This window comes from Calonectris borealis, chromosome 7 (assembly GCF_964195595.1).
Source record: "Calonectris borealis chromosome 7, bCalBor7.hap1.2, whole genome shotgun sequence".
NCBI lineage: Eukaryota > Metazoa > Chordata > Aves > Procellariiformes > Procellariidae > Calonectris > Calonectris borealis.
This window is the reverse complement of record NC_134318.1, coordinates 6,000,311-6,020,384: the sequence shown is the minus strand read 5'-3', so window position 1 is coordinate 6,020,384 and position 20,074 is coordinate 6,000,311. Positions and strand designations below refer to the sequence as shown.

Below are 20,074 nucleotides of genomic sequence, written 5' to 3'. Positions count from 1 at the left end.
CCGTTTCAAGCTCCATACTTCAAATAAAATGATCTCTCATTAACCCCTCCTGGGCTCCAGCCCCGCTCCGAGCCGGCTGAGCCACCGAAGCAAGCAGCGGGCTCAGCCATCTCCCCTCGCTTTGGCCCATCTCTAGCGAAGCGCATCTGTGCCTTGCCCTAAAACACAAAGGAGTTATACCGGGGCGCTCTGCCGGCGCCAGCAGCACAGCTGCTTGGAAAGTCTGGCCGCAGATGGTGCCAAAAAAAAAAAATGCAATTCACACCCTCGCCTCGAAAGGGGAATAAGCGGCAAATTCAGCTCCTGTCCTGCTGCCAGCTGTAAGCCCAGGCTGGGAAAATAATGCTTATGATTTAAGAGAATGACGGCTATTATATTTCTGGTAAAATGAAAGATGGACTAACAAAAATTCTGTGTGATATTCTATGCGTCATTAAAATACAGGTTTATGATCCTTTTTAGAAGAGGAGGCTACTTTAATCCAACACAGAAAACAGGTTGTCAAGCTATGGCTGTTTGGTGCCACCCATTTTTTTTTCCCCTCTTAAGTTTTAAATGGCCCTTCTAATATTCTAATAACGTTTGCTGCATTAGGTTCCCAGCAATTTATTTGATACACAAACTATCCTCTTCCTCCTCCCCATATGATGAGTAATTTTTACATTTGTTGGTTTTTAATAAGCAACCTTGTGAAAGCTTGACTTTTGCAAGAGTACACCCCATTTATTGCTTATTTGATTTGTGGGTACAATATCCAGACTCGGAGTGCACGCATATGGAAACAGGTAATGCATAGACAATTTACGTACGGGAACACATAGATCCCTGCTGCAGGGATTATTGCTGCAGCTTGCTTTGCACCTTCGTTAGGACCACAGCAAAACTTTCTTTTTATGCCTCCTGCCAGATATGCAGGAGCATCTCCGGGTTGAGCAGCACAGAAGGACGCGAGGGGTGATTCGTGTCAGCTACCACGCAAAGAGGGGATTTGCAGGATAACCCTCGCCTTCTGCCCGAGGAAATGTCTCCCGACAGCCAGGACCCCGCAGGCAGGGACGGGGGTCCGGGGACAGCTGAGGCTGCGAGCGGTTTGAAGCCATGCCCTGCACACCACCACACCTCCCCAAGGTTTCTTACTCCAGCCAAAGCAGTCCCAGCTCAATGGCTGTGGCTCCAGCACAAGCTCATTAATCGCACACAATTAAATGGCAATCACACCGATTTACGAACTGTGCCTGGACCTAAATACTCCACAAATACATATTCTGCAACTGGGCAATTGCTAATTTACTGTAGACACTGAGTAAATTGGATTCACTGGCCTATTACCTCCTCGTGGGACGCTGCAGAAAGGGCTCTGCACAGCAGCAGCACATCCGTACTTCACATTTTTACTTTTAAATGAAAGAAAAACCTATCAGATTCTTTTAACTTTAAATCTTAAGATAACGGTGATCTAAAACAAAGAGTACAGATGATTTCCCCCCAAAAATCAAAGACGAGGAGGGCTGTTGACACATGCAAGAAGAGATGTGACACGTTTGACTCCCTTTGTAATTCCACTGCCCAAAAACCTATTAATGTCTTCATATTGTCACAACAGCAGCGGTTGGAAGAATAGCTTACTTCCGAAACATTTAATTTTGCAGCTGCCTAAATACATCAGCTTTAACTTTCTAGCAGACAAGAGTTTCCACTTAGCCTAAAAAACTTTTAATGAGTTTGCCATTGTTTTTTTCATATTCCCAATCTGAGTGTTTTAAAAAAACAACTCTTAAAAAAAGATCTAGAAAAGAAAAGCACGTACTTGTGACAGATCCTGGCAGCAGAGAGTTGGACTTTCTTTCTTTTAGATATATGGTATTTTTTCTTTTTTCGTTTTGTTTTGTTTTTTAATTTTTTTTTTTTTTGATCTGTATGTCAGATCTGAGAACATAACTGATAAGGATTAGCTCAGAAAAGAAGAACATGATGAGATGAAGAAGGATATGGATCGGTCTGATCAATAATCCACACTATTACCAAGCTGCCCAGGAAACACCAGCTCTGAAGTTTATTCAGCCAGCTCCCCCAGCCACACGCAGCCTCTGGGCTGTGGGGACTGAAGAGAGCCTCCTCTGGACAAACTTCAATGCTCAGCCTGGGACCTCAGTGGGGTTCCAGTGCTTCCTTCTCTCCAGTGTGCCTGGGAGCTCCAAAGGTGCTTGTCACTACTTGGATTTCAGATCAGAAATGCAGTATCTGGCCACACAGCTCTTATTTCTAAGCAAAGCCTCTCATTTTTAAGCAAAACTGAAACAAAACAAGGGTTGAAACGTTCCTACCACCAGCTCCACTGCTGGTTAGTGCCTCTGCCGCGTCAATCACGGAGACCTCTACAGAAAATACAGTTTGCAAGAATACTTCTTATATACCGCTTGTCTTTGCCAACAGTAATTTTTCAAGTACTTTGTAAAAGGAGAAAAAACCTCACTCCAGAAGACAGGGATGAAGAAGAAACACTGGTGTGCCTGTGCTCTGGTCCCAGTGCCCGTGACACACTCACTAGGTCACCTTGCCTCTGCACGCATCAGGCCTGAATGGTCCTGCTAAAGATACCACCATGATATCACTGCTTACTAATCAGCCACCATGAAATCACCGCTTCCTAATCTATTCAGGCTATACATTTCAGACTTTTTTCCCCTCTATACCTCAAACTGGGGAAGTATAAAACCTGAAATCCCTCATTATCCATGGACGTAGCAAGTTAAACCTCTCATTACGGGGAGGAACTGCGATTTCGGTACATTTTTAACCTGTCAGCCTGGGCTCGTTCAACATCTTCCCAACTTCAAAGACATGGCAGAAGTCGCACTCCCTCAAGCTTTCAGCGCCCGTCCTCCGCGCAAGTTTTAATACCTTTATCAAGCGAAGCTCCAGCCATGTGGTAGAAGCTCAAAGCTGTGTCCACGTCATTTATGTTCTTCAGAAAAGTGAAGAAGCTCTCCACCTCCTCAAACGTCAGCCCCTAGGACAGAGAAAAGACGGTCTTACAGTGATGGGAAAAGGAGATCATGACAGTACCCGGATTATGAACAAAGTGACTCATCAGCCCAAAGCTGTAGCCAGAGGGGAATTCAACTGCACACTCAAAACACTCCTACCTTGGCACCTGTAGATATGGGTTGCCACCTGTACTTTTGTTAACCGCCTCTGCTCCCCTCCCGGCCCCACCAGTCGTGTGACAGGAAGGGACTTCCCCATGCACGGTCAGCGGTGGCAGAGACCGAAAAGCCTTTGGCCCTCGCTCCACAGCCAGCTCTTGCCCCGAAGAGCGGACGCACCGTGAGCCTGTGGTGGGGATGCAGGAGACCACTGCAAGGAGGTTCATTGATATATTTTTTTCAAGCCTGCACACTTGCAATGACAATAATGAAATGGTTCAAGCGCTGCACGGTCTCTCCCAAGAGATTTAGGGATCCCTGGGGGATCCACGTCTTACCCAGTGTCGCAGAAGGTGACACTGCAAACCACAGCACATATAGATGTGCCCCAGTTAGCTTTGCTGCTGGTGGCAGGATGGCTGCGGGGCTGGATCGCTGCCTGCCCTACTTACCGGCACAGTTGCCCGGGGCTTGGCTCACCCTGGGACAGGCAAGCTTGTGCTCGGTGAGCGCCTACAGCCACGCACCCTGATAGTCACAGAAACGCATCCTGAGATCCCCCAGCGCTGGCACCGCTGCATCACAGCACAGCTGACGGGCAGGCGGGGGATAAGCGACACGCTCCTCTCCGCACCGATCCGACCGGCGAGGAGCCTGCCGGGAGAGCAGCTGCCGACGAGTGCGGCTCCGGGACCCCCCATCTGATTGCACTACACAACACCCAATTTTATCGATCCTTTCAGCGCCAGCATGAGTGCTGGGACACGAGCTGCAGCTTCCAAACTCCCCCACCCTGCCAATGAAGGAGGTAAATCATCACCACAGTAATAACCACTCAGCCTTCCTCTCTGGAAGAGATAAATCAGCTTGTCGAGAGGAGTTCAGGTTCAGGCTCTTCCTGTCCTGTCTAGCATGACAGACTGATATAGCAAGATACTAAAAATCCCAACTGCATAACACGGCAAGGTTTCATGGAATAGCACACGTTCAGCGGGTACCGTCAAATATAAATTTATACGATCCGCTGTAACCCTGCTCAAAACTCTTCCCAACAACTTCTAATCAGGGAATAAGCCACCTATCTTTTTTTTGGGGAAAAAAAAAAGCACATTTTTTATGACCTTCTCATACAGACATGGTGCCTCTAGAATTGTAAGCAGAAGAATTACAGAAAATCTGCAGCTTGTTCCTATCTTCGCTGTAACTGAGTATGCGGCAACGCACTGCTGATGTACATTGCATAGCGTGCACACCGACAAATGCAACAGCAGGCTTTGTCAGCCCTGGATTCATCGATCAGATCAAAAATTATGAGATAGCAAAATGCACCCATGGACAACAGATCTGAAAAAAATCCCCAGTTACTGTATAGGGAGCTTTCTTTAAATGCATACCTGCTCCGCTTCCCAAGCGGCATGCTAAAAGATGCATGGCAGAATTAAATAAAATACTGTCCTAGCAAAAAATGAAATAAATCAGGTACTTTTGCAGGAAGGACTGCAAAGATTCCTCTGTTTTGTACAACAGATCTAGAGGAAAAAAGATCTTTGCCATTCAGACACCCATCTGCTTGCCTCCCTGCTTGCGCTTCCTGATTGACATGCTCCTGCCTGGGCGCAGAGTGCTACAAATGTGGAAAGCCTGCAGGAACCAGGAGGCATGCAGCCACTTTCAGGCCAGCAGAATGACACTGTGCGGTGGTTCACCTGCTCTGTTTGGGACATCCGAGGTTTGCGGTAGTGGCCGCAAAGCATCCCAGCAGCTATTCTAAGCAAAGAGCCCCAACTTTGCATTTTCCTGGAATTTTCCACCATGAAATGGCAGATGTCAAGGCCAAACAGCATTGCTGTCCGTGCAAAACGGGTCCTTGTTTAGTACCAGCTATTGCTTCAGCGGGTAACAGGGAAGGTTTACATGCTTACGCACGTAAACCTGTGATCCTTTCACCAGCTGAAAAAGCAAAACCAATGACGTACAGGGGTATCCTACAAATCTGGGCTTTCATGTGGACAGAGATACTGAATCTCTGTAGCAAAAGTGCTATCAGTATTATGAAATTTAATATTTTGTTGATGAATCCCACAGTTGAGGCTGGCATCAGCATTAACTCGTTTCCAGCAACCAAAATAAACATAAAATCAGAGACTGGGACAGCCTCAGAGTGGAACCGACAAGTTGACAGATGAATGATCACCTTCATCAGTCAGAAGTCAGAGTATGGGAATTTATCTATTCCCTGTCAATGTGTTTGTCAGCACTGCTCGGCTCTTCATAATTAATTCACGTCTCCATTGAAAGACCAACAGATGTTTCCATCATATAATAGAGGCTTGTGTTAATTTGGCTTCACAAGAAATTGCGTATCTGGAGAGCACTAGGGTAGCGATTATGGGATCTGGATGACGACTTCTTTCCAGGCATTTGTAGATCTAGCTGTTGATTCATAAGCCTGAATCCTTTCATCATTTAAGTAATATTAGTGATACATAAGCAGGCAGACTCCAGAAACGCATATCTGTTTGAAACATGCATCTTATGACAGCTCAAACACCTGCAAAAGTTAGGGCTTTTCACCTGGGAACCCAGGTTTCAGCCAGGGAGAATTACACCTCGCTCCCACCCTCTGCCATCTCAACAGAAAAATATGCTACGCAGCCCCCAAAGCACGTGTAGAAGATGACCCGAATCACTAGTTTCTGAAGAGTCAGCTTGGTTTTCTAGCAGTTAGGGAGACATAAACCAAAAAGCTTGCTTCTAAATACTACCGACGACTCAAGTCCTTTTTACTAAGAGAAAAGCAGCTGTGTAAGTATAACTCAAGGGGGAGGATCGTAAGCAATTTTAAACAAAGTACAGTGTGGCAGCTCCGCTGAATATGGAGGAGTTCACGTATCCAGGGTAAGATGGGATTTTTCCTCAAGAAAAATAAAAATGAAAGCAGATTATCAATTAATACAAGAAAACATGCCATTCCCCAAAGCAGGAACGTAGAATAATGATACTGGAAAACGGCTGAAGGTTGGATTAAAACCAGAGCTTTAACGTTTTGGAGGCTGCCAGCGTTGCGTTGTGCAGAAAAGGTAATTACATCAGACAATGAAGATGATGTTTGGCAGATTTTGTAAGAAAGCACTCACAAGGTAAATTGTATTTCCAAGGTAGAGCTTGCCGGGTAGGTTTGGTACAATTACTGCCATTCCCCTCCCAGCATCACACTATTAAAGTTGTTTTACTCCCACTTTCTTTGAAAAGCAATAGCAAGTGAAAGCCCCTACTGCTTTCGGCATAGAGGGGAGTTACAGCAGGTTAGTAAACTGTGCAGATAATGATACTAAGCTGCTATAAAAGTAGGCTAGTGAAACGTGAGAAGAAGGGATTTGGGGAAAAATTCTTCCTGCAAAACATGTTTGCATTGTAAACCTCTCTGACCTGCAAGGTTCAGTGACTGGCAAGTATTGCAGGATAAATGAAGCGGCTGGGTGGCTTTAACGTCTCACTGAGGTCCGGGAGCCGAAGGAAAAGCAGTGGATAGCACCGGCTCCGCTCCCTTTTTATACGATGGGAGTAAAGCAGCTGCTTGCTCTGCAGATGTCTGGCTTACAAATACAGAGGCAGAAGCAACGCCAGCGCTGAGCTTCTGCAGTTTCAAGTGGGAGAACACTCTCTGGCTTAATACTCCATTCATTTACAAAGAAAACTTTGCAAGCGCATCCCTGAATAAGTTATCCAGAAAGCTCGAAAGGCGGTTAACGTGATTCTGGTCACAGCAGTCCTGTTTCTAAAGAGATGGGGAAATTTAAGCTACATAAAAACACTGCCAGCTGCACCAGGGTGATCCAATCAAAGTACGTAAGTGTATTTAGATACAAAGTGCTGCGCACAAATCTGCAAGGGATATGGTCTTCTAAAACTCCAGAGGAAAAAAGAACCCCACAAACTTTCAAGAAAAGGTTCTCCTGTATAAAAGACAATGCAAAGTTAGGCACCAGGCTGGATTCTCCGTGAGCTAAAACCTGCTGAAGTGGAGGATTTCAGTGCCTGATTTCTCTAGCTCTGCATAAGCATTGACTTTGAGCTGCCCTGGCTGCAAAAAAGGCTCATCTGCCTCCAGTGCAAAGTGGCTCTCACTTCTTGCATCCTTTACATCTCCTTAAACCATTAAATATCTTGTACTTGTTAACAGAGAAGCCATCTCGTTTTAGGATTTTGGGTGTTTCATTCCCCCCGGACTAAGGAATCATGTGTTCTCCACCAACTCTGTTTCTTGCAAACGTCATTTTTTGTCCTATTCCCCAATTTCTCTCCTTGAAAGTCCTTGGAATAAAGAAAGAAAAAGGCTTGCTCTGTATCTGGTTATCTGCAAATAGAAACACAATCTGGCTTATTTGGGGATGAGGAATAAGGTAAAAACCAAAAGTTCCTTCTCTGCCACAGATGTCAGTGTCTTGGCTTACACATGAAAGGAAGAAAACATCTGCTGTAAGAAACCTTCCAAAATAATTCCCTCTGCCTAATTTCTCATACACCCAGTTACTGTTCTCATACACCCAGTTACTGTTCAATAATATATATATGTGTGTGTATATTTTTACATATATATTAAAAAAACCCAAATCATAGCAAAAGAATCGGCAGTTTAGGCACATTAACAACAGAGCTGATATTTTGTGTTAGATGCACATCACAGTTAAGTATTTTTTCCGTAAGAAATCAAATGATTCCTGTTAAAATTCTAGGGGAGCAGAGGTATTGGAAAAGCCGAATCTGCAGCGTCTCGCTCAAAGATCAAATAAACGGACACTACCTTGGAAAAATCAATGGTCTTATTTAAGCTGGCGACAAAGAGCTTGAGAAGTGAGACTTCCAAATATTAACACGCAATGTGTCTCGGCTCCGATGACACGTTGACACCATCTATTGATAACAGCCTATTAAATATTGAGCCCATTTTCCTACAAAACATGAGGGAATCTGCAAAAAAAATGCTCTTTCTGGCACCCCAAGGCCACGAGAAGCTGCAGGTATCACGGCTCCTCTGACAGGAACGCAACTCTGAGCATGACCTTTTGGCCAACTGGTTTCCTTCAGTTTTTAACTTTTTGGCATTATTTGCAGTTAATGGAGACCTATTAGTCTATGTGCCCCGCTGCTTCAGTATGCCCAAATTCTCTTCCAGCACCAGTCAAAGAGGGAGAAAATGGGGGGGAAAAAAGTCAGTGGAGTGGCTTCACGTGAACTGAGGATTCCTACACATCACAGGAGTCCAGTTAAGGCCCCAAAAAGGGACAAAAAAGGACTAGACTCTGGCCAACACCTGTGTTTTATAACACACTTTGCATCTAAACCAGTTAAGAAATAAACACCAGTTCTGACATCAGGAGGAAGCGGCTCTAAAATAGTCAAACCAACCCAATACGCAGCCAAAGACTTTCCATCCATTCTCATTTTGACAAATCACTTGTTTATAACCTCATTAATAAAAGAACAATCCATCTGTATAGAAACAGATGTGAAATTCTAATACTGAAGTAATTTAGCAGCCCATACCTGCCTTACTTGATAAAGCATGTCCTTTCAGTATGGATGTCTTACTCCAAGGTCTTTCACTAAATTAACGACTGTAGGATCTGCAACCTTATTCCTCTCCAAACCATGAGTAATTCAAGTAATTTTTCACCTAAGTTCATAACTGAATAATAAACTGCCCAGTCGCAGCACCTAATTAATCCAAGGTCGAGCCAGTAAGTAGGAATACGTCTTCAATGTTTATTCTGGCTCCAGACCCAGGGTGCCGTTCAGTGAATTTAAATTTTGAAAATTACAGCATCCATTTTAATAGGCACAAGCCTACACGCTGGTCTGGACACTGACCACTGCACTCCCACCTCCTCCATCTCCCCGCTGCTGGCAAAGTATTTATCATCTGCAAAGTCAGCGTGTCTCCCCACATGCTTAACAAGGTGCGTGTGCTTTTCTTAAGACGACGGAGATCACTTACTCATTTCCCAGCACGGTGCAGGACGGCTGCCCCCACCGCAACTTCCCCAATTTGCCACCGATGCCACTGACCTCTCCGTCTTGGAAGTGCTTCTTGAGCTGCTTCAACATGACAGTGAGCTTCTTGGACTGCACCCCGCTGTAGGCCAGCAGCATGCTGCCGAACTGCCGCTCCGTGATCCGCCCCTCCACCGGGTCGTGCCGCTCAAACTGGAAGGGGAAAAAGAAAAAACAAAGGGGGGATGAAAACAAGGCTGTGCAGCAGAAAGCTCCGTCCAGGGGAAGGGTGTAAAAAGGCACTGTAATAAAAAAAGAACATTGCAGGAAACACTGCTGAAGGAGAAATCCTAATGCATTTGAATATTCGCTTCCCCCAAGACTCTCTCCATCAATAAGTCAACATTTTCCCTATGTGCTATTCCTTGGATAACCTCTAGAAAAAGTTTTTGTATCCCGCCCTTCTGGTTTTTCGCGTTTGTAGAGCTGGACTTGAAAAGGCAGGATGATTACTTGAACTTGAAACCAAGCTAGTGTCCACAGGTCTCCAAAGGGGTGAAAAGCAAGAACAAATACTAAGGTATTTGTTAGGTTCTTCACAGGCACTTCCAGCTTGGACATCTGAATAAGCATCCAAAGAATTTGGCTGCTGCAGTGACATTTTCTGATTGATCAAAAATCTGCGCAGGACTGAGCTAACATGCAAATGTGTGCTTCAAAAGAAGTGTATGTAGGAGCTGTTCCGTGATCGCTATGAAGGGGGCTGGTGATTAATAAACCAGGAAAGAAAAACGTTGCAGAATCTATGTCTCATTGTAGCTCTTCTCTGCTCCAAGCCCTGTAGAGGCGGATTCAGCCAGGGAAGGTTCATGGAGGTCTCCAGACCTCACCTTCCGCAGTCCTAAGCCCTTCAAGACCCTTACGAATGCTGCTGTGAGGCCCCTGCAGAACTTCCCACAAGCCTTTCAACAGAGAAGGGTCTTCTCCATTAATCCATCTCTCCAGCACTAGTTTATGTTCTCCTGGCTTTCGCTGCAGGGGAGAAGGGAAGGGCAATTCTCCGGACTTGGGAAGGTGCTGGGTTTGAACATCACGTCTCTGTGAGATGAATAACGCAGATTTCATCTTCTCCTTTCCCCCCCCCCACCTCTCTGTGGCTCTAGAAACATCAGCGTTAGACTTCAACCGACTTCCGTTTCACAGATCTCAGCATTCAGGATCCCTTATTTGATTTCCTGCAAACTTATCAGAAAACATATGACCTACACTATAGCAGATCAGAAGCCAGAAGATGACATTTAACAACAAAATTAATTTTTAAACTCCTACAGAACAACTCAGTACCACTGACTTGACGTTATATTGCTTGGTGAGTTAACCATTTCTGCCTCAACCGCTCTTCTGTGCTTAATTACACAGCTAACACAAAAGCCAACGAGGCACCCGACCGAGATCAAGGTGGGGAGATGAAAGCCGGCAGATCCACCAGCCTTGCTTTCAATCCGTGTGTAGGCAGAGCTCCAGACATGGCTGGCTATATTTTCTTTTAATATATATGCTCTTTAGCTATGCTGTGTAACAACTAGGCTGCTTGCAAACAAGCTATTACAATTTCTATGCTATTGCCAAGTTGGGGGTAAATATTTTTTTAGTTATTAGCATATCGGCCAGACTTCTGCTGCTTTTCCCAGTGGGACACCAAATGATTCCTACTGCATTTGAAATGCGTGAAACGCCGGGGCTGGTGGGGTTTGGATGGACTACGCTGGCAGGAGGCAGCTCCCAGCTGGACAAATTCTGCTTCTTAACACCTTGTGCTTTCGCTCAAGTGGCCCACGCAGCATTTGGGAAAAAAGATGGCACTTTTTAATGTCGGCTGATACAGACATTGGGGTTTACTCACGATGCAAAACACCGGCCTCTCCCCTCCTCGTGTGCTGGAGAAAGGAGAGGGAAAACTCATTTGGAGGAAAAGTACGCGTTCTTCGTTAGAAAGCAGAGGTAGTCCTTTCTGCCATGTTTGAAGAATGCGAAGAAGTTTTACAATACCCAAGAGACACAAAAATTTGCAATCAGTGCTATTTCAAAAGCAGCACCGATGCTTTCTTCTACTAATAATATTCCGAATTTCAGCCCAAAAGACACAACCCGGTGTTTTTTCTACCAACCGCCTTCAAATATCCCAAGTTTTAGCAGAGCATGAGATAGCATCTTTTATTAAAGGATAAGAAAGGGATCTGAATATCTCAAATCAACCTCATAAGTGGTGAATATGCTTAGAAAAGTCTTGAGTCAGCACCTAAAAGCCCGCCGGTCCTCTGCCCCTGCCCTGCATTGAGGCCCGGGCATTGTGCAACTCCACAGGGTAACGCAAGCAGCACAGCTCCTTGCAGTCTTGCAGATGGAGAAATAAAAAAGGGCCAACTCCTCACAGTTTTTTTGTAGCTAGGCATTCAGAGAGTGGTCAGATTTGCACGACCGGACCAGAAGAGAAAAGTTAAAAAAGCAGGATTATTCTCCAAAGGGCCACGCTGAAGTAGTCTTAACAGGAGCACGATGAAGAAAAACATGGTTTGAGCCCAGCTTTCCTCTTTCCCATTTTCAGCCGTGACCCTGAGATGTTCAAAGCAATTGAGGGTGCTGCAGAGGGTCTCGGCGAGCCCTTCGGCTCCCCTCGCTTGGGTTTTCCCAAATAAAAGATGATGAAACACACCTATGGTTTAAGGATTACCTGGGGAAAGTTGGTACAGTAAGAATAATGCTGTAATTTCCAATCAATGTTTGCAGCCACGCAGCTGGGAGAAAGGCAGACAAGCATGCTTTAAGCAGGATTACTTGTAAAATTCAATGCAAACTAACTTCTGCATCCCAAATGTCACTATTGAAAACTGACAAACTAAGTTATTTAGCGGCACCTATTACTAAACATTTATAGCTAGAGAATAAGCAATGGGGAAAAATGCTTATTCCTCCTATGACTCACCTTCGCAGCTTCTGGTCCTCAGGGTGTTAGGGATTTCCTTGATGGGAAGCGGCAGCCGGACCGATATATCTAAAGAGCCACATGACCAATTTTTCCCCCAAGAGGTTGCCTGATGCCACTTGGCACCCGATAATCCTTTTACATTATGAAAACGAAGTGTACTGGCCCAAAAGTTTCCCGCCAGATACTACTGGCACGCTTTCAACCACGCAGGGAAAGGATGGACAGAGGTGTAGCAAAACACGCAAACTCTGGGTTTGGGCAATCTGGTCTAGACCAGGCACCGGGGATTCTTCTGTACTACAAGGCAAATAAAAACGAACAAGTGCTATTGCAACGGCTGTCAAAGACATGAGCCAAGGCAGGCAGGGAAAGCCCTTCTGGAGGCAAACCTTTCTACAGCATCTGTTAAAAATGACTCCAATATTCAAGTCAAAGATCTCACCGGCTCTCAGCAGCAGTATTGAAACGTGGAGCACAATTAACATGCTGATGCTTGCAGTATTTTTGGCGTCTTGCAAATTTATTGAAAATGAAGTAGAGCGCCCATCCTACTGCCATCGCCCTAATCTTGATCCCAGCAGTAGCAAGAGCCTCACCTGCAGCAGACCCACCGCATGAGACAAAAGAGCTTTAGTCTTTTGATTTATCACATAGGACAAAATAAAGATAAACCAAATACAAGGTGAAGGAAATAAAATAACTTATTTACACAAATCTCTTTAAAGTACGAAATTGTCCTGAGACCCTGTGAATTAACCAACTCACTCCCACTCCCTGTGGGCTCCAAAACTAGTTCCAACTTTTAATTTGTGCAGGTGGTCATCAAGTGCAGCGATGAGTCAAAACAGCATGCGAGTATTATTCTCAAGAAATAAAAAAGCCTGAAAACCATGGAATTAGTGTTTCTTATTCTGGGTTTACGTCACTTTCAAATGAACACCTCCAACATTAAACCGAAACACTCACAGATGCCCAAAGTCAGTTCCTGGCAGCCAAGCGTTATGCTCTCCCACACACAGGCACACAGCGGTGCTCATTGCAAAGGCCAGCCTAGAAAGGGGCTGGCAAGCGAGAGCTGGCCAACAGCCAGCTTCCAAATTCAAATATAATCACCACTGAACTGAGAAAAAGCAACGAAATCACGGTGATGGGTAAAGAAAGTTCAAAACTTACCTCCAAGCTAGTGTCAGATACGTTTACAGAAGGGATGAGCGGGGGATGTCACTTAAAGATGATGCAGAAAAAGAAAATATTTTGGTGAGAGAATTCTGTCTATTTTTTTCTGATATGTTTTTTTTTTCTGATATGTTTCTTCATTAAAAAGCGTGGCTTCAAATGATTTTTGAGTGGAAAAACCTTGATTTCAGCTTTTTTTTAAAAAAAAAAAAACAGCTACCCCTGACATCCCCTTTCCCACCTCCCTGTCTGGGAGCGGAGGTACCACATCTGTGCTCTCCTGCCTTCTCGAATGTCTTCTGGCCAACTGAACGCAGCTCGCCTGTCATCTCCACTTGAAAATGAAGGAGGGTGCAAGGCCTACAGTAATTTTTCTTTCAGTACTCAATACAGAGTCTATGAACAGTGTTAAGTGTTAAAATCCCCCGGGTATTTGAAAAGGCAGGAAAAATAGTGTCCTTTCCCAGGAAATCATGATCCTTTGCCTTCATGCATGCGATGTTATTGTACAGGTTATTTTTCCAGTCACTCAGTGGGGGAAAGAGAACCCAAACCCACAAGGATGGGATGCAGGGCAGAGCACGGTGAGATTTATTGTAAGAAAACAAGTCCTCTGACAGCCTTTTTCCTTTTCATATATCTTAAAGAAAGGAAAAGCACAGCCAAGGCAATCGCTCAGCTAGCATCGCAGGGCACCAGCCAGCGCGGGACGGAGCAATTCCCGTGCATGACACCCACCATCGGGAAACTGGGGAGGAAACAGGGGGGTCCTACCGCCTCCAAACTGCAGCCCCAAAATCTACGCACGCAACGCAGATGGCCAGCGAGTCCAACACCTCTGGAGCAGCTTCCACCTGCAGCCACTTGGTGCCAGCAGCGCACTCTGCATCCGCACACCGGCAAGGATACAGTGAATAATGAAATAAAACGCTCTCCAGTGCTCTTCCCGCAAGCCAGGACGCCCGAGATGCTGAAGAAATTAGCCTAAAATATAATAGGCAGTATTTTGAAATTCATTAAAAGCCAACGTGACACGCAAGGAAATCAAAGGTGTTTATGGGAGGGTAAGAAGGCAGGAGAAATGGGGCACAGCACTTCACTCTCCCACTGCCAACCCGACCCAGCTTCGCTAGGCCAGTCCCAGTAGCCAGTCCATATATCACATTAGGATACTTCCTACAATCATTTAGAAGACTACCCATAATTTTAAACATGTCTTGAATACTCCCACCCCTCAAAAAACCCCCCCATCAGACAGGATGAACATCTTCACGTCCCTCTATAAGCTGAAATGTGGGTAAGCTTAGCTTTCTGTCTGACTAAATAACCCTATTCTCTTTTCTTCAATGCATGGAGGAAAGCCTTCATCACATGAGGAAAGCAGAAGGCAAATAAACAGACAATTTTCTCTGCTTCCACATCCCCTTAATTGTGTAACTTTATAGAAAGGCAACAGAAGGATCCACCATAACATGACAGATCCATAATCCCTCTGCTTCCAGACTTCACTATTTTTTTCCCCACTAACTCAAATCCACCTTTTCCTGTGGGAAATCAAATGCCAGCTTCTGAGAAGCATCCAGCCTGAACCAATTCAGAGACACCACCACAAGAAACATCTTTATTCAAAAAAAACCCGCTGCAACTTCTTAAACACAGACATTGGTTTTCTTTCATCCCTCCTTCTGCCGCCACCAGCTGCAAGGCTTATTGCTGGGAAATGAAGCAGCTCTGATGGCTAAGGAGCCATCTGGCACGGGCAGGAGGACCTCCTCTGGGTCCTCCTTAACTGTGGACACGGGGCATCGCAAATGCTGCCGCGGACTCAGACCATCCGCCTCGTAAATGCAGACTTTTCCAATCTGAGAAACAACGGGGAAACCGGGAAATGTCATTTAAACCGGAGGTTTAGGGGACAAACAGCATCGTGTCTCTGAGCACAGACCTGCAGCCCTGGCGTGCCATATGTCGTGGGGTAAGGGCTGAATTGCCCCTTCCAGTTGAGGTTCGGTGCAGTGGGACGCGTGGCTTCGGCTGAGACACGGCAGTGTTTTGGAAAGAAAATGTAAGATGAAATTTTAACTTGCCCCCCAGGATATCCCTCATTCAGAAAAAGGTCAGGCTTGGGTACCAGACACTCCTCAGGGGAAGACTTCTTATTCCAGCTGACTCTCCTCTCTCCTCATTAAATTTGTCATGACCAATAGCATTAATATGGGAAATGTCTACCTAAAACCCCAGTGTTGAAACCCTGTCTAATCAGAGACTGCAAATATAAAAAACTGCTTAAAAACCAGGGAGCAGTGTACTGTCATTGCTGCCACCAGACTGAACTATGTCTGAGCGCAACACCAGCTCTGCAATTGCCCGGGGAGGGATGCCAGAGCACCAAAACCTTCAGAGAGGGCTCAGGATCACCGTGCAACCACAAATGGATGTAAAAACCTCACGCTTGAGAAATGGGATTTCTTCTCCTTCCTAACCTGGCATCGCATTTTTGGTCTGTACACTGAACGGTGGCTTATTTTGTTTTGCTTGCCTTGTTTGCTGAAGAAGATTGTTAAAATAACCGTCACGCCCTTCCAGTGGCTGCACTCGGCATAGGTTCAAACGGCATTTATGATCAACCAAAACCAGCAAGAGCCTCAAAGCCCATCGATGCGAGAGGGAAACACCTAGCTGTAATATGACGCAGCGTGATGAAATTTTTCCTAAAGCAACGCCAAAAGAAAAAGCAGTGGCACCTCCCATGCTGTTTGCCGATTACCTCTATGGTGCAACCCTTCCAGCAGCACCGCGGCCCCAGGGTGGGGAAATCAGCTCAGTCTGTGCTGTGGGACTTGAATCTATATTCCCCAGACTTATCCCGCGACGGGAATAGCAACTGCACGGACGAAGCGATACTCTGCACTGCTTTTTCTGCAATTATGCCCATACCTATCAGTGCACAGGCTCATCCGAGAGTTACTGCATGGCCTTATAGTCTATAAACACCAGGAAAGAATATGAAACATGGTCACATCACAGTTTTTTAAACACAAATACCACGAAGCATAGTACTCCTGCTGTGCAAGAATCAGGATCTTCACTTACTAGGTTTTTATTTTTCTGAAATACTCCTAAACCTATCTTCTGTAAATTTGATGTAGATATTCTTGAACTTCAAACTAACTGCAACCAGGCATCCTGGCGATATAATTTCTATCCTCTTAAAACACTTATATTAGCTAAATACCTACCTATATTCCAACAGGCTCTTAAATTTCTAGGAAGGCTTCTGCTAAAAACCAATCAAACAAACAATGTATTCCCTAAAATCTCAAAGCAAGCATCTAAAAAATCAATGTGTGTGCACCACTTCTTATTTCCAACTGAGATAGTAAAAAAAAAAAATCTACAGGGACTTTTCTATGGAGAGAAAAGTTGAGGGATGATTTTTGAGCTTATTTATGCTTGCTAAACAAACACCAATAGCAGAAATATTGCTAATGCTAATTCTGTCAGGTTTAGGGGTGCTTGAAAAAGGTGACCTGTTCTGAGAGCCGCGGTATGTGTAATAAGGAATCAAAAAGGTCTGGGAAATAATGATTTGTAGGGTAATATTCAGATTCACAATATATGTATTTGCTCAAAGCTTTATTTGACAGGCTGTAATACATTATTTATCTGCAAACTACTGCAGCACTGGCTCTGTTTACTGTTCTGGAGAAGCAGGCTGCCAAGATCTCTTGTCAAGTTGCATATAGAACTATGACAGAGGAAGAAAAAAAAAAAAACAACGGGGGAAAACACTGTACATCTTCCTAAACCCCAGCAACCTCCTCCGTCCAAGAAAAACTAATATATTTGGGAGCAAACTGTAGTGTTTGCACAGGCACCGAATTATCGCCAAAAAAAGAAAGCGAGTCAAAAGTTTCTGAAGACTTTTTACTTGGAAAGATCAAAGGTTTCAAAATATTAATTTTTGTTAATTATGCTGAAAGGTTCCAGTGCACATGGATCTAAAACACTCGGTTTTGCAAGGTGAAACCCAACCAGCTCCAGATACAGCCTCAGCGTACTGCACTGGCAGCCTGCAAACAGCCACTGGATGGGACCAACAAAGCCCAATTACATTATTTGGTAAAAACCAGTTGAAGAAACAGCTCTAAAGATTAACAGAGCTACCAACAGCAGGAGAAATGCAAACAGGAAGGATGTGGAGGAGGAAGCACCAAACCCAGCCTGAACCATGGTGCACAGGCTGTTCTGGGCATCTCCCTGCAATGCTGGGCAGCGCAAACCTGGGCGGTCCAGAGCTGGATAACCCGTACAGAGAAGCAAATCACGACCACCATGACCCACCTCCGATGCCTGGAGCAGGCTGAGAGGCTCCCTGCCTGCAGCACTGCAGCAGCTCCTGCCCTGGCATGCTGCAACACCGATCGCGCCGAGCTGGCACGCTGCCTACTGCTGATGGCAGTCCCTGCTCCACCGGGAATGGGCAGACAGCACCGCGAAGTCCTCGGGTTTGGAAATCACTTCTGAGCCTCGTAAAACTAGCCAGAGCATCGGAATTATTTAATTGCCTTCCCTACCTGATTCCCTGGACTCAAGCACAGGTTGTACAGCCGGATCAGGTCAGGAAAAAAAAGCTCCTAATGCTACTAGCAGCAGCTTGCTTCTCTTTTTTATCTTAAAGAAAAACATATGAAAGAAAAGGGAGCTATTTTCACACGAGAAAAATCCAATCTTCCAAATGCTTTCCCTGTTCACACTTTCCCTCTGCTCTCCATGAGCAGCTTAAGTGAATATGTAGCAGTCAGGTTAAAAATGTACATCTGTCAGCAGCAGTGCAATCCCAGCAGACCAGGTGTTTGATAAATGCTTTTGAAGTTTCACTGACCTTGGCACACCACTGCTGCCTGCAAGGGGAAGAAATTAATTCCAATCACCAGCAACTTGTTACACTTTAATGAGCAATTAAAAAAGGTTATGTAAAGATGGCCGCACCTGAAATTCATCCTCATGAATCAAAATAACTTCTTGCCAGCTCTGAAAAGATCTCTGAAATGATCTGCATTTTGAAATTTCATGCAGTGGAGGAATGAAAGGAAGGAAATATAAAGGAGAGGAATCAGTAATACTAAAGGGAAAGGACCGTCTGATAAATTAAAGGGAAGCACTCGCCTGACTGCTGGGATGGAGAGGGGGAAGAGATAAGCAGCCACCTTCCACTGCTGCTCCCCAGACCTGGCTCCATTACTGCCATTCCTGCCCCTGGCAACGCTCCCGGTACCTCGGCGCAAGGAATGGAGCAGCTTTTCCATCCTACACGCTCACTGAATGCGAAAAGAGCAAAGTTCAGAAGCAGTACGAGTTCCCAGCCCCCCAGCAGGGATACCCACAGGATGGCAGAGCCACAAGTACCGGAGCCAAACCATTACTCTGAGAAACACAAACAAAAATCTCCATGGAACTGATATACACAATTTTATTAAGAAATGTAGCGCTCTCACTGCCTGTTAGAGATTATGCTGTTTCTGCTTGACCTTGGCGCTCAATTTGCCAAGAAAAATAAGTTTGCAGCAGTTTGATTCAGCCTAGCAGGGAATCCTGCATCCTGCTCCCACGTCCTTAGTGCACCAACAGAAGCAAAGACAGGAGCTGAAGCCCAGACAGCAACGCGCAGAGGTGCGGCACAGCTCTGTCTTCAGAGCTTGAAAGGGGAAAGAGAGCAAGAGGACTAAAGCATTGGTTCGTATAGCAAAAGGATGAGGCAGAAGTCAGATACCTGCTACGAGAATTGCTCATCTGAAACTTCCCAACAAGCGATTTTAGCATGCTGTTGCCATGCAGGACTCGATTTGTATTTGTTTTGGGTCATGCTTAAGAAGCTGGCTGACATTCTCACCCAAGGAAGCGCAGCAAGCCCGTTGGGTGATAAACGTTTCGGTTCTTTCTGTGATTAATAAAACACATTGCCCACACTCCCGTAGTCGCTGTACTTGAGGGTGTATACAGGAAGATGGAAAACACGCAGCCCTAAACATCTGCTTTGATTTTTGTCAGCTAACCGGGACATTGCAAACGCCTCAGCAACGGCTCCACAATAACAAAACAAAGCCACAGAAGCTTCCGAGACGGTTCCCGCCTTTCCCACCTCGCTCACAGCACGAAACCCAGCACCAGCACGAAATCCTGTGCGTGTGCTGAGCTTGCCGGGCACGAGCTAGCGTTGGTCCGAAGCCTTCCTCTGTATGGGGCTTACGCGCCCAGGTACATCACCCAGCTCACGCAGCCGTACGGCTGCAGTCCCAGATGTTCACGCAGACGTCCCCAGCCTCTTGCCCATCAACTTTTGGGACTACCTCGCTCTTGGTAGAATTGCACACGGACAAAAGCATCTATGCTAGCTAGCTTATCCCTTCTAATTTATGGACTCGGTGATACAAACCTCCACACACACTCTCGTGGCAACGTAATTAATCTAAATACCGCTCTTGGGATTTTATTTGCAGGGGTCCTACAAAAGGTTCTGCTGCCTGCATGAGCGGAGGGCTCAGCGTGCTGCACTGCGGGAGCTCGGGAGTGGATTTACACACACTTGATAAACCAAAGGAGCCCGTTGTTACAGAGCAAAACCTTCTACTGCTACTAATGATGCAATAAATAGCAATTCCAATAAAATCCTCAAATGGCTTCCCCTGCAGAGCTGCTGCATCAACCGCATTTAAGTCACCCAGTTCAAGTACAAGCAAAGCAGCAGCATAAACCATAGTGGGTGTTTTCT

The 20,074-nt window shown here is 45.4% G+C and overlaps 1 protein-coding gene across 7 annotated transcripts in view; it reads right to left on the bottom strand.

The window, feature by feature from the left end:
- The window catches only part of MICU1 (mitochondrial calcium uptake 1), a 110,526-nt gene that overhangs the window by 7,784 nt on the left and 82,668 nt on the right, over positions 1 to 20,074 (bottom strand). For 6 of the 7 annotated variants that reach the window (XM_075154125.1, XM_075154131.1, XM_075154128.1 and 3 more), the window contains 2 exons: positions 9,216 to 9,353; positions 2,902 to 3,010 (listed from right to left, as the gene is read on the bottom strand). In XM_075154125.1, coding sequence (XP_075010226.1) covers positions 2,902 to 3,010; positions 9,216 to 9,353 — 247 coding nt within the window. Of the gene's footprint in view, positions 1 to 2,901; positions 3,011 to 3,146; positions 3,358 to 9,215; positions 9,354 to 20,074 lie in introns of those variants that run through there. The other variant, XR_012674237.1, reaches the window with a different exon arrangement.